At 32.2% G+C, this 14,438-nt stretch overlaps 1 protein-coding gene across 2 annotated transcripts in view; it reads right to left on the reverse strand.

The window, feature by feature from the left end:
* Positions 1 to 14,438, reverse strand: part of LOC124365184 (ras-related protein Rab-3) — an 86,567-nt gene that overhangs the window by 15,169 nt on the left and 56,960 nt on the right. For both annotated transcript variants that reach the window (XM_046821141.1, XM_046821149.1), the window contains exon 2: positions 2,233 to 2,460. In XM_046821141.1, the coding sequence (XP_046677097.1) occupies positions 2,233 to 2,460 (228 nt within the window). The remainder of the gene's footprint in view (positions 1 to 2,232; positions 2,461 to 14,438) is intronic.

The following is a 14,438-nucleotide window of genomic DNA, read 5'->3' on the forward strand; positions in this document are numbered from 1 at the left end:
AATTTCTCAATTTGATTTCATGAAAAACTAGATTGCGTGCTTGTACAATGTAGAGCTCTCTATCAGATATCTAACAGAGACAATCTATGCAATCAAATCCATTTATCAATCAATCAAATTTGAAGTTGTTTTGATAAACTCAACAAAAAACACAAACATAATTACAAAATTTAGAGCATTAACTTGAAGTTTACATTGAGATTATTAAAACGATTGCTTTTTGCATCAGTCAATAAAACTGTTAGATGTTAGAGAAGTACAGTTATAAAACTCACACAAAACCTTAGTACTAATTTACTGTTCCAAATAACTTGTATCTGGTGGCAAAAGGATTGATTATTATGTCTGCCGTGCACTTGAGCAAATAGCATTATATTTGCACCTGAACACCTGCTTTGAATGTCACAGCCTCAGCTCCAGCTTTGGTTCCCTCTTTATACACTTCCAGCATGATACTACAAGTGGAGAAAGAACTGAAAAGAATGGATTTTATCATACAAATGTTGTATATGTCAACAAGACACAAATAATTAGTTCCGTGTTATTCCTAAGCCATGCTAACTGAGAAAATTCATCTCTATACTGAATTACTTTTTAAAATATTAAAGAGTAACTACATTTTTTTATACCAGAAGAAAATAACTTTATATTATACTCATTTTAATACCATCTAAAAATGTATCACTTTTTATCAAATGGAAATTCTTCACAAAATTGTTAACGACAAAACATATTTTATCAAAAGAACTAGGGCTGTTTCCACACTTGGTAACGATACAACTAAGATTCCTTTCACCGGATATGCCTTGTATGAGTGGCATAAAAATGTTCAATATTTGGCCACAGCTGCATTACATTTTAGTTAGGAATCTCAACGCCTACTACGGCGTGCCCGTATCTTTATACTTCACGCATAGCAAGTTTGACAAAGCTTACTTTATTGGGTGCTTCAATCATTAAAATAGTTTGATCGTGATTATAAGCCACAAATCCTCGTTATTCTGTTTGTTATATCCTCGTGTCCTGCCGTCATACGCTAGTATGGAACTTTTATGAAAAACCTTCTAGCCTGCCACTAGGCTGCTGTCGAAAACAGATATGAGAAGAAGAGTGATTACCGCTCATTGGTTCAAATATCGGTATACCCTTGTTACTCATTATATAACTATTGGGATTTAAAATTTTTAACATAGAAGGTACTTGGTGAAATAAGCAGGTATCAGATTATGTTCTTCGTTTGGTTTGGTTTTGACCTTGGAATGATTGCAAAGGAAACAGGATTTTTCGGATATACTCGTATATCTCGATCTTGTATTGTTTTACATTCAGTCTTTGTATCCCTGTTTGGAAAAAATCATCCTTCCTTCAAATTTGATGTTTGATGTAACAGTAAATAGTTAACACAATATACGTAAGTGCAAATACACCGATACTATGAAGAATCGAAGGTCCCGACAGAACATGACGAAAGTCTTATCAATGAATGCAACGTAGTAACTTCATCACAATATGTGTACTATGTCACATGATAAAATATAAGTGTAGCCTACTCTGTTTGTTTACAAATTGTTTTATTCTGCGATTTTCTCGTGCCATTATGGTTACGAATAATATTATGTATAAATTTTAGAATCTTATTTTACATTTATCTTTGACTTTTAACCCCAAAATTAAGCTCTTTCTTGGACCCAGAAAAACCAAACCAAAGTCCCTGGGACCTTTCTATCAAGAGTCATCACTCAGACTCACGGACAGAGTCAATCAGACGGACAATACGATTTTAAGAATGCACTGTCTGTTCTTTATAAATTGTGTGATTTTTGCTATAAATGGTTTTAACACAATTCATGAAACCGTAAACGTACAATTTCGTTAAAAACAGTTTCCTATAAGGGGGGGGGGGGAGACGTTGCTTTTCAGAACCAAATATTGGTGTTGTGGGTTGTTCAGAGTCGTTTTATACACAATTCCAAAGATGGCACAGCAAGTTAACTTTTCGTGTTCAGATACTTATTGATGAATTTAAACTTATGAATATTTTGATTTCAATAAACACAGTCATGAGCAGTTAGTAATGGTTGCTTTATTTTTTGTAAGTTTATTTCCATCATACGTCATTTTTTAATTACTACTTGGACATTTGTAGAAATTATTTGTGTTATTGACCATGGACATAAATATTTATATTGATAACATTACAGATAAAATTTATAAATATTAAATAAATCTTACCCATATTTGTAGCTTGACCCGTTTGTCGTGTCGGAACACGGTTTTCACCTTGAAGTCGATACCGACTGTCGACACGAATGCAGACGTGAAGGAATCGTCAGCGTAACGAAACAAGAACGACGTTTTCCCGACGCTACTGTTGCCGATGATGAGCAGCTTGAACATGTAGTCAAAGTTCTGGTCTGCTGCATCTTTCTGCCACTTAGGTTCTCCCTGTCCTCCAGCCATCTGGAAATATATTGTCTTTTTCAGATAACGCGTCTATAAATACAAACATTGTAGTTGGAACTGACTTACACATGTGACGTTACATTCTGGATTAGGTAAAATCCCAAATTTAAACTATCTTTTAAAAAATTAAAAATTTGTAATGTGGAAAATCACAATAATATACAGAAAAAGTGTGAAATTAAATGTTTAAAACACACAAAACCACACAATAAGCAGGAACACACAAATATATTCTAATTAAATTAAGTCAAAGTGAAAAAGTAAAAAATCAAGTACTATTCCACTTAGCCACTCGATAGTCCAAATTCTCAAAATAGATGAAACTTTAACACAAACTGACTATGAACGCACACAAGTTCTAGTGCTGGTAGTACCTTATATGTTAGCAGTGCGCGTACAGTGACCGTGTATTCGTGTATGGTAGGTCTGTGTTTTGTACTAATAGTTTTGTGTAAGGGATTGGGATTTCAGTTTAAACCGCCGCTTTGAATTCCTTTTATGTAATTTGAATTGATTTACTTTAAAGCATTTTAAAATTTATTTTTAATCCTTACAGCAGGTTCAAATGTACGGTTTCTTGTAACTCCTAACAATAAAAAATGTGTGCATCCTTTTATGGTTTCAAAAATTTAAATTGCAATGTCAGATTGTGACTGGTATTCATTTGAACACACTATCCAAACGTTAATCTTGTCCAAGGAATAATAGTTAAACCGTTTTAAACTATTGGAAATACTGTGCATAAATATACTTTATAATAAAGAAAAAGAAAAATTCAGCTACATAAAAAACAGAAGAAACACAGGAGTTGACATTCAAGGCATTTCTATACTTAAACACCTCAACCAAAAGGATCAGCGGTAAGCTTGCCCCCGCGTTCAGAAGATCCCACGATCAAACTGTATCGGTGATGTGTTTTTTCATATATAAAAAGTCAAGATATATGATTTCTATGTATCACATAAAAATTGTTTACCCTCGGCCTAAATCCCTGCTTCCTTATTCCTTAATGTGGAATATGGTTATTCAAGGGTCTAAATTCTGTCATTAACTATACATTCTAAACTCTATCGTTAAAATAAGAAGTATACACTCGTACTAGACTTTATGCAATACGATTAAGACTGTTACCGAAATTTTTGCTCACTTTATCGTTCTATAACTAGAAAACTTATTTTTTATACGCAAGGGTTTTAGATTTCCTTCCAGGTTCATCCAGAACTTACATGAGCGTAAATACTCCAATAACTGAGGATGAGAGTTATTTTCGTAACTAAAATTTCCTACTTAAACAGCCTTGAAATTAGTGACTTTGAAGGAAGGTGCAGCTTTAATGTTGAGAGACTTCAATTCAATGAAAGGATCACTAAATTGCACAAAAAACTAATTGTCAAAAAAATGTTTGAGAACTGGATTTGGAAATTATTACTGGTAGAGAGTTTGAACAACGGTTATTATTACTTCGCATTGACACTACTATTCCATTTTCATTAAAGTGAAGACAATTCCCTATCAAAGTGGCATTCTGCATGGCAATTAACAAGGCGCAGGGACAAACAATCGACCGAGTCAGAGTACCTGAACCAATGTTCATCAGTTGTATGTGGCACTATTGCGCGGGATATCGTTCAAACATTTGTTTGTTAAGGTAGAAATTAAACTCCAAGGTCGGTTTACATCCAATGTAGTTTAAAAGGAAGTATTGTTAAATCAGAGAGTCTTTTTTGTGAACGAGGTTGGAATGACATGTCAACTAATCACAATTTTTGTATGGTATGTGATTTTTCACGCAACATTAAAAGTATGAGAACTGATTTCTTAACTAAGACGGTATGTTACTCCTCAAATAAAATTTTATCCTTTGACGAAATAATTAATTACTAACGCGCCCCTCCCCCCACTAATTACAATATCGAGTAATACTGCGAAACAACACGGGTCCACTAATAATACATAAAGATTTAGAATTCATAAACTGGTTTATTTGTCCATCCATAGGATAAATACATTCTTATACAATTAAAATATATTCATAACAAATTTTACCTCAGCGACTTCGTGTAGTGTTTATATAAAGAAACAGCAACATAGAATTAAAACTGGTTGTTGTTTTCTTTGCAGATATTAAACATTTTCTTTATCGAACTTCTTCATCTATCAGCCTATCTCAGATAAATGATTTAATACAGGCACAATGCTTAAGTGAATTGGTCTTAAAGAAAACTGCTTAACTAATGACCAGCCTCAACTCTTATCTCCGGGGGGTTTGTGGGTCGCACTTAAGTAATTGTAAGTTGTCGTCATCACCTTCCAGGTGAGATTGCTGTAGTCAAGAGCTCTTGTGTAATTAACTTATCACAAAATCCGTTGAGTGGAAGTAGTAATTAGATCAGATATACATGGTGTCCTAGAAGTCTCTACTAACCTTGTCAGGCATTATTTCTGAAAGAAAGACAAACAAAAGTATCATATTTAAACTTGCTAAACCTCAATAATTATCCGAAGATCCGCCATTTTGTATTTTTCACTTATTCATTTTTAATTTGAGCACGACTTGTCATAATAAGTTAAAATTTGGTACATAGCTTTATAACCTAAAGGCCTAATCTATGTAAAAATACTTATTTTTGTAAGTTTTAAATGGTTTTTATTAAAATGTGTAATCGTGAACATCGGGAAAATTAGGCCTACATATGCTATAGTGAAAAAAGTCACTAATATACATTTTAGTTCAATTTACTTTTTAATAATTTTCCTAAATTTTTTTGACAATTTAACTAAAAACCCAATGCCAGGTTTATGAAAATTGTTTGGGAAATAAGTGGGATAATTCCATTTTAAAACCCAATATGCTAAACAATGTCAACTTATGCTATGTGACAGCACTGAATGTGAGCCTCAACAATCAACTGTTTTAATTTTAGCTGCTCGAATCAGCTGATAAAACATTACATTGTGGTCATAATACCCGTATAAATTAATTGTAGGATTTACAATTCTTTTAAAAAACATATATTGAAATAAAAAAATCTGTGTAAACTACAAAAGTAAACTTTATTTATATAGGATTAATGAGAGAACATAAGTTTTTATTAGAACAGTGCACAAAATATAGTGTTGAATTAATTAAGGAAATTTTTTTATTAATTAATTTCGCTGCTAAACAGTTTCAGTGCAGTATTGAATAAACAACATAATATTGAACATATTCACATGCTAGTTTGTCTGCACATCTTGTCCTGTCTCAGGAGAGTTAGCCCAACATTTCCAAATTAGATTTTGTACTCTCTTTTCATATAAACATTCAAGTTTTTACAAAATTTAGAGATTTATTAGCAACCCTATATAAATAAAGCTATTTTTGTAGATTATAAAAATTTTAATGTTCTTTTTTTAATAAAAATAAAACCGAAATAGGAATATTATAACTACATTTCAACAATTTAATGGTATAGTTGATTAGAACAGCTAAAATAAAAACAGGTGATTGTTGTGGTTCACAAGTCGTACTGTCTCTTAATGTCAGTAGATATTGTTTAGTGCATAACTTTTTTAAATCTAACTATCTCACTTATTTCTAAACTGATTGTCAAAACCTTGTAATTTTTATTTTATATAATTTATAGATATTTCAGTTTATAAGGCTTTAAGATGCCACTATTTAAAACAATAAAGCTTGTACAAAATTATTATTTTTACAGTAATTAGCTACGTTTTAAGTTATGAAGCTATGCACCAAATTTCTACTTTCAAATTACAACAAGCCGTTCTAAAATTAAAAATGAATAAGTGAAAATTACAAAATGGCTGCAATCTGATAATAAGTGAGTTTTCGAAAGACATATATGATATTTTAATTTGTATTTGGCTCAGAAATAATACCTGGAAAGATTTGCAGAAAGTTCCGGGACACCTGTAGTATTATCTGTGTAAGACACACAATTGTGGCGACAACTCAAGAAAATTAATAGAGAAGTTTGCAGTTTCAAACGCGAAAAAACACATTTAATAATTGAACTGATCAATTATACGACGATATAAATGGCATTGCGCTGTAGGGTTGTCAAATGTATAATTATATTCTTTATTCTTCATTGGAATAAGTGCCTACATTGACAAACTAATAAGGTACTAGATTCGATAATACGACATGAAAAAGGACATTTAACATTTAATTGACTCCTTATCTAAAGCTGTGTAGTATATCTTATTAAACTAATTTTACTGTTCAGTAGTGTTTTTTAAATCAATCGATCACACAAATATATTTGCACCAGGAGAGTTTGCACTTGCACAAGCAGGGTTATGAAAGGAACAGATCACAACATTGCTCGTTAGTGTCTGCCCCGCTCGTGTGCTTGAATAACTCAGCTGAGAGGGTAACCTTCAATCAGAATTGCTGAGGCGGAATTGCTGACCTGTCTCGAAGTGCTGACTTCAATTCAGTAAAATATAACAAGAACTAGGACGAAATGAGGCCGGAATATGTCAATATTGGTTACAATGGTCCACTCGGAACCAACGTGATGAGACATGTTGAAAAGCGGAGCCTGGTGATAACGTGGTGTGAATAATTCAGTTTCCTCAGGATTTCCGAGGGTGTAGAGAAACTAACTAAGTAACTAAAACTAAGATTTAAAGACTTTTATGGCGTTCCTCTGAAATACGTTCTCTTGAAGTGATTAATTTACTTATGACTGTATTTCAATACTAAATATCTTGTTCCAAAATTAAATAAACCCCAATCACTTGGTCTTTAAGTGAACGAGAAAAGCGTGACATTATTATGTCAGATATGGCATATTTTTGCATCACACTTCAATAAATTATGAGCCAATATCACAAGTATAATTGACTTGTAAAATACTGAAATTGATATACAGCTGAAAGTTTAGCTTTTAACCACCCAATGTACTATAGGTTACTTATTTTACGTGATTAGGCTACTATTGAAAACCTTGAAAACTAAAAAGTGCTCCGAGGGACAATATTTATACAGTTACTTTTTCACTACAGACAAAACATTTCATAGATTGACTATTCTGAATTATGATGGAATACTACTGCCAAATTCGGTTCAGTGAAAGATCCCTTACAGTTAATTTTAGTCCTGATATAGATAATCCGAATACTTTGCCTTAAATACTTTCAGTTCCAGGTTGCCGGAATATATATGTATATGCTAACCCTAAATAAAGTGTTGATATTAAGTCTTTTTAGTACCTTTTCTATTTTTAAATACCTAAAATAATAACCTATTTTAGTCACATCATGCATGTAATGTTTGGGAAAAGCGTTTCAATATCTAAATTGTGTTAGTAATGTCTTTACACAGATTGAACCAGAAAATTTAGATGATAATACATAATGTGTGATAATTAGAAACGTTTTTGTTTTCCTCAGTCAAATAGTACGTACCGAAAACAATGTCATTGGGCTGTGTTGGCCGCTCTGCTGACAAGCACAGGCGACCGATAAACCACAACAGCTGTCAATTGTCTATATGAGTTGTGTTGTCACTGAGTGCTCAAGTAAGCACTTCTAAATTCTCAGATTCCTTAAATAACTGTAAATATTTTCTGCGTAATAAGATGCTATTAACCGTTAAATTAATATTTAATAAGTCAATTAACATCCTATCTAAAACATATTTATATAGGAAATCTTTGTACATAAAGTCAAGACACTTCTAAACTCGAATTGCACATTATATTTTCCTAAAACTATGTTAGGCATTTAAATGAAGGATACAATCCAGGTGTTCTTGCAAACATTTAACTAGGACTCTTACTTCCATAACTGGCTATTATAATTTTAGAAATGAGCAATTCCTGTAATTAGCACATAACAAAATTCTACTAAAAAACATGAGAAATATTATTTGTATATTTCGGTTACCATAGCTGTAAAAATTATAAAAGTGACGATTTACATTTAAATTCTATATAGTGTGCATGAACAAAATAAATAAGAAGCATAAACGATCCGTTAGTAATGGTAACGTTACTAAACAACTCGGAAGACCTACACAAACATATCGGTTGTTATATTCGTACGTTACAATAGGTACAGTAGTTGAGTGTCAGCTGTTGTAGAGGTTGGATATTTCATATCAGAGCACCCCTTATCAAGATGAGTGTTCTATTGGCAATGCTCCTGTACTAACTGTTTAAGATGCTGAATGTGCTTTATGTTCTTTGTTCGGATGTAAATTGCATTTTAACTGTGCAGGAATAATGCAGACTACATGGAATACACAGACAGCAGAGAAGAGATTCTTGTAAATGCAAGACTTGTTGGGGTAAGTTTGTAAATAATGATTTTATGACAAAGTTGAATGAAGATCTGTTGTAAATAATCAGCAAACAATTAAGGAGCAATTATCTTTCAAGACAAATTAATTTACAAATTTTAAAACTCTGACAATCAACGGAGTTTTGTTCTGAAAAAAAAATATTTTTATGGTTTACTCTCTGGATATGACTGTAGAATATAGGATATTTAAAATCTAATAACCCATGAGAACAAACAATTTAAAAAAATCTAAATTTTAAATTTGAAAATTGTGACCAATATGATTGTGTTAGAAATTCTACAGTTTACTATCATAAAAAGAGGCACAGTTTTATAATGAAGTCAAAAACTGCTATTATATGGTCCAACTTCTTTTCTCAGGGTGTACCTGAAACCTTGATTAATATTAATAAGCATCTTACTCCATACAACAAAACTTCACTGTTTGAAGCTAGAAGGCTTAAGGAGGTCAAGTGTTTTTAAGGCCAAGGAACGGTGAGATATTTATTATAAAGGGCGCATCAAATGAAAACAAAACAATTCTTGTATAATCTCTTGAGGACGTTAACAAATTTATGAAATATTAAATTTTGTTATTTTTTAAAATTAGATTAAACTCTACATTTTTTCTCTTTAATATTCGAAAGCATTATGGTAAACTTGTTTTATATTTGAATTCTAGAAGTAGGAAATATCAAATTATAGTTTTGTCGGAGGTAACAAGGACTTTATCAGTTAATTGTCTGGAGCAGACTACTAGTCAGGTGGTGTTGTGGTCTACTTGAACTCTAAATTGACGTATTCTTATCGTCTCTGGACACTACAGAAGCTACACATATACAGTGTGTTCATTGGAGCAAACTCGTATTAAAAGACTTATATAGCCAAGTATCAAAATTCTGTAAACGGGAGTGTATAGTACTTATTGGGGTAATAAAAAAATGTCAAAAGGGAGGTGCTCACTCCCATGCCCTCTCGTACCCAAAGCCAAAATTTTGAAATGGTAACTAACACCTTGGAACACCTCAAATTGAAACTCATAAAAAATGCTGCATTTTTGTAAAAAAACTTGCAAGAATTGAAGCCGTTTGGTATCAGCAGCCAATAATGTAATTTATTACACAACAAATTATTAGTCTACAAACTACTGTACTACTGCTAATAACAACAAAGTTACTCACTGAATACTGTTGTAAATCATTTGTAAACTTCAAATCAAATATTCAAATTGGTAGCCATTGTTGTTCAAGCAAAAAAATAACCAAAAACCAACAAAAATATAAATTTTCAAATTCTTGCCTAAACTTTCTAAAAGTTTCTTTGGTTAAACGTCTGCACTCAGAAGCATCATATATCATAGATAAACTGTTTTCTTGGAAATACACCTAAATGTCGCATGACTAAATTTTAATTGAATACTATGGCATTTTAAACTTCAATAAAGAAATTAAGAACTAAAATCAAATTATCACAAACTTGAAAACCAGTCGTAAAGGAGTCATACTGATCGCTGATTAGTCATAAAAGCCGTTGAATGGACAGATCCATGAGGCTACGAACTAAAGATTTTACATTGTTCTACATTTGTTCTAGCAAGCTGGCTGAGATATCCTAGCCTTTCTACATTATAACTAGGCCCATATGTACTGTATTATATATGCTTTTTCGTCATCACACTAACAGACACCGAAAATTGCTACTTGTATAATTGAATGAATAACCCAATTAGAGTGACACCCATGAGAGTCATTTTATATGTAACCCGATACTGATTTTAGCTATACTGTAAGCTTCTGAATCCGTTTAATAAAATATTCATTCAATCTGTTCATTATTTTTACAAGTTTCATCTTCACGAATGAGTTGGACACTTCATCTAGGTTTCATTTCCAAGGATTAGAGTGGGTGTAAAAAGATACAGGAAACCCAATTCCAATATAAACTTATATAATCCACGCCTAAAATCCTTTTTCAAGACTAGGTTACAGTCCCAGGACACAGGAGCGTACCCGGGAGAGGACTACGTGTTGAGAGATTAATACTACCTGAAATTGTTATATTTAACTAGGTTGATTAAATATAATGAGAGGACTTTCTAGTTTGATGCTTATCTTGATAATAATAAATAAGTAATGTATAATGTGTGCTCTTGGAATACCAGTGATTATGTAAATATTGTAAACTGATCATCCTAGTTCATATTCGGGGCCCCTGTCGGGACAATCAATTATTGATTTTGGTTACTAATGTATTATTATTGTAATTAGCCGCAGAAGCATTGTCGTATTTAAAAATGCCTGCCAATTCTCATTATCAATCAAGATTTTGGACATTTTTCATTGCTATATATTACAAAAATAAGAACACTGAGATTCTTATTAAAATATGTTCTGTCATCTTTTTCACATTAAGGCACAAACTTGACTTTGGTACATCACTATGTGTTGTTAACTTGATTTTAAATCTTTTTCATGTTTAACCTTATTTTGTTATGTGTTGACACCTGAAGAAGAGACCAGATTGCAGTTCTTGAACCGCAGTGTTCTATTTTTTATATAACGATGGCAAATGTCCCAAATACTTTCAAATTATCCATCGATAACTAAACTGTAAACAAAGAACAAATATTAAATATTAACACATACACCCATCAACAAATAACATTTGCATGAACACTTTAATGGTTTCTATCATAAGATATTTCCCCCTGTGACGATTCTTTGCTAACCAGAAGTAAAATGTGTGTTATATCCGCTGTTCGGCTCAAGTGACATCAATTACTCTGGCAGAGGGATTAAGCGGGTAGGAAGTCCCAGGGGTTGTACTTAGAGCAACGATTTTACTTGAGTTTGTCGTCAGCACTGCTGATATTATCAACCAATAGAATTCGATTAAAATCTGAAAATAGATATGTGATTTCCGAGGAGACAGCAAAATGTAGTTCTGTAACACTCGTGTAATTGGAGCGAATACTGTTACATACATATAACTACCAATTTTTGTTGGTTTATGTAATAGAAACCACTTTTCCATGTCTAACGAAATTGATTCTTTGGTTTCAGGACAGCTACGTTATTAATATCAGGGTTGGTTTGCTTATATTTACAATTTCCTTAAATGATGCACACAATTTTCATTTAAATTAGTCTGAAATTTAAAGTTTCTCTAAGACTCTAAGTTTCTCTATGTTATATATACGCTTGAACGCGTATACATTGTATTTTCACAAGGAAATTTCAAGTCTATAAGTCAGTTCGTTTTCTAGATATCGTGCGGTCAGACAAACAGATAGGAATTAAATTTTTCTAGCTCCACGAGTGATAGGCTTTCCTAAAGTTCAACCAATAACTCAAAATATTTTAGTTAGTTCTCTATTTATTTTCATTCATTATTTTTTCTCTGTGATGATGTCATAAATTTCCGAAACTTGTCATAAATGATAAATAAAATCGAAGTCTCTGGACAGTTTTACGTGTCTAGTAAAACATTTATGTACAACTTGCGTTGTAAGAATTACTGGCTATGGATTAGCTCGGGGTTGAAGCCAGTAAGTTCAATTTGTTACTGTGGATCTGGATTAACTGCCTAATTACGGCTTTCACTCAACTTAATCCTGCTGGGTAGCTTTTATGAACAAATCAGTGTTCTTGAACTCAGAGATCAAATAAATACCACTCACAACACATATAATTTATATTTTAGCGATGTATACTTTCCACGTTACGCCAAAGTGTGAAAAAGTTTCGTAAAAAAACAAATAACCCTATAGAATTTCTGCGCATAACCATTTATTAATTGTTTGACTACGCCCGTAACTGGAAATAATATGATAGCCATAACTATGATGAACTGAAGATCCATCTTAATAATTTAGCAAAATTGTCTAAAAGGAGGGTTTTGGCCTCGTAAATCAATTACGATGGTCCTGACCCCCAAATAAATCTTATTGTTTAGTTTAAAAAATCAAACCATTTTTAAAATATTACATTTTGGCTTGAGGGAAACTATTTTGGTAAAAAGAGATACAATGGAGATACATTGTTCGGTGGAACAATGAAATTTGGTAACCAGACTGATAGAAAACTTTGCTGTTATTTATTTTTACTAATAAGATACCAACACGAGCCAAGGTACTTTGTGGGGTTCCATGTTGAGTGCGCCCCTCACGCAGAATACGCCAAGTTAACCCAGGAACGTTCCCACATTTCCTTTTTCTATGTGCAGTAAATAAAAAATTATATATATATATATATATATATATATATATATATATATATATATATATATATATATATATATACAGAGCTATACTAAAATATTCCATGAATCGAGGATTATATTACGTTATAGAATGTAATATCCTGTTACAGAAGGCTGCGGTCAGTCGGTCAATATAAGCAAGACGGCCCTGTTTAAATTCAATATTGACAATATAGGCAAACTGTTCCCAACTTCGGTTATACTGAACGCAGACGAACCGTCACTGATCGTCGTAGGTGTTGCTTCCTTCAATTGAAAACTATAATTTGTGACCGACTTTTAAAAAACATGAAAAACTAGTTTGTATATTTTTAAGCTAAAAACATATTTCCAATCCATTCAAATGTAGTGGGTGTTTATAAAAGCTTGAATGTAAAATTTCACAAAAACCGTTAAGAACATAATCAAAATTTGTAAAGATATTTAAAAATGCATTTTTGGTTGATCGAATGCAAAATAAATTATTTATTAATTTGTAATACTCTTGTGCGATACTTCATTGTATACATAAAGGAATTTGCATAGGATTTGCATTTATCTAAATAGGAAAATTGTAATTATTTTCTATGTTATCAATAAACAACTTACTTAACATTATGTATGTTCTGGAACTATTTTTTGTGTAATGATCCAACGTTCTGTAAGTAGCCTATTCGTCAAAATGTAACAATACCTTATTTTTAAATAAATGAAATTTTGAAAAAAAAAAGGAAATGCGAGTTATTTAATGTTGTCGTAACGTACGTTCTTATACACACTTTCATGCATACCGACGTTCTCAAAGCGTACGTTGTCATATACAGTACGTGTTAGTTAGTAATTGTTAGCATTTGGAGAGGCATATTATGAGTTTTATACCTAACAAAATGTGTCTAGCCAAACATGTTAATTTCCCTTATCAATTTCCAAAACATGTCTATGAAGTTTTTCTTTAAACAGGTTCGAAAACGTTAAGGTAAAATATACATGTTTTCTCATTATTCGCCACGAACGGAGATAATCCAAGGTGTAAAAGTGCAGACACGTCACTTACTTGATCACCTACCTGATCAAAGGTACTAGGCAAAAAAACCAGACCACACACTCACGAACATTCCATAATACAGTTTTATGTCCGCGGAGTGGATATGTAATATCCCCCTTACAACATAACCTACAACGCTACAGATGTAATCATGAAACTCCATGTAAATAGACAAGAAAGAGTTCATCACATGCATGTCCTAATATGGAATCTGTTTAGCGTCACTATCACTTATTAGCCTGACACAATTTCTATTTTGTCTGCCGGTCTTATGTAGAAATTTTGTTCTGGATGATTGTCTCCCCGTATATCTGTCCGTAGGATGTCTAGAGAATTAAAAGAGACTTGCAATTTTGCAAGTAATCTCAGCGAAGCCTGTTATGAGACGCGTAATGTG

This window comes from Homalodisca vitripennis, chromosome 1 (assembly GCF_021130785.1).
Source record: "Homalodisca vitripennis isolate AUS2020 chromosome 1, UT_GWSS_2.1, whole genome shotgun sequence".
Lineage (NCBI taxonomy): Eukaryota > Metazoa > Arthropoda > Insecta > Hemiptera > Cicadellidae > Homalodisca > Homalodisca vitripennis.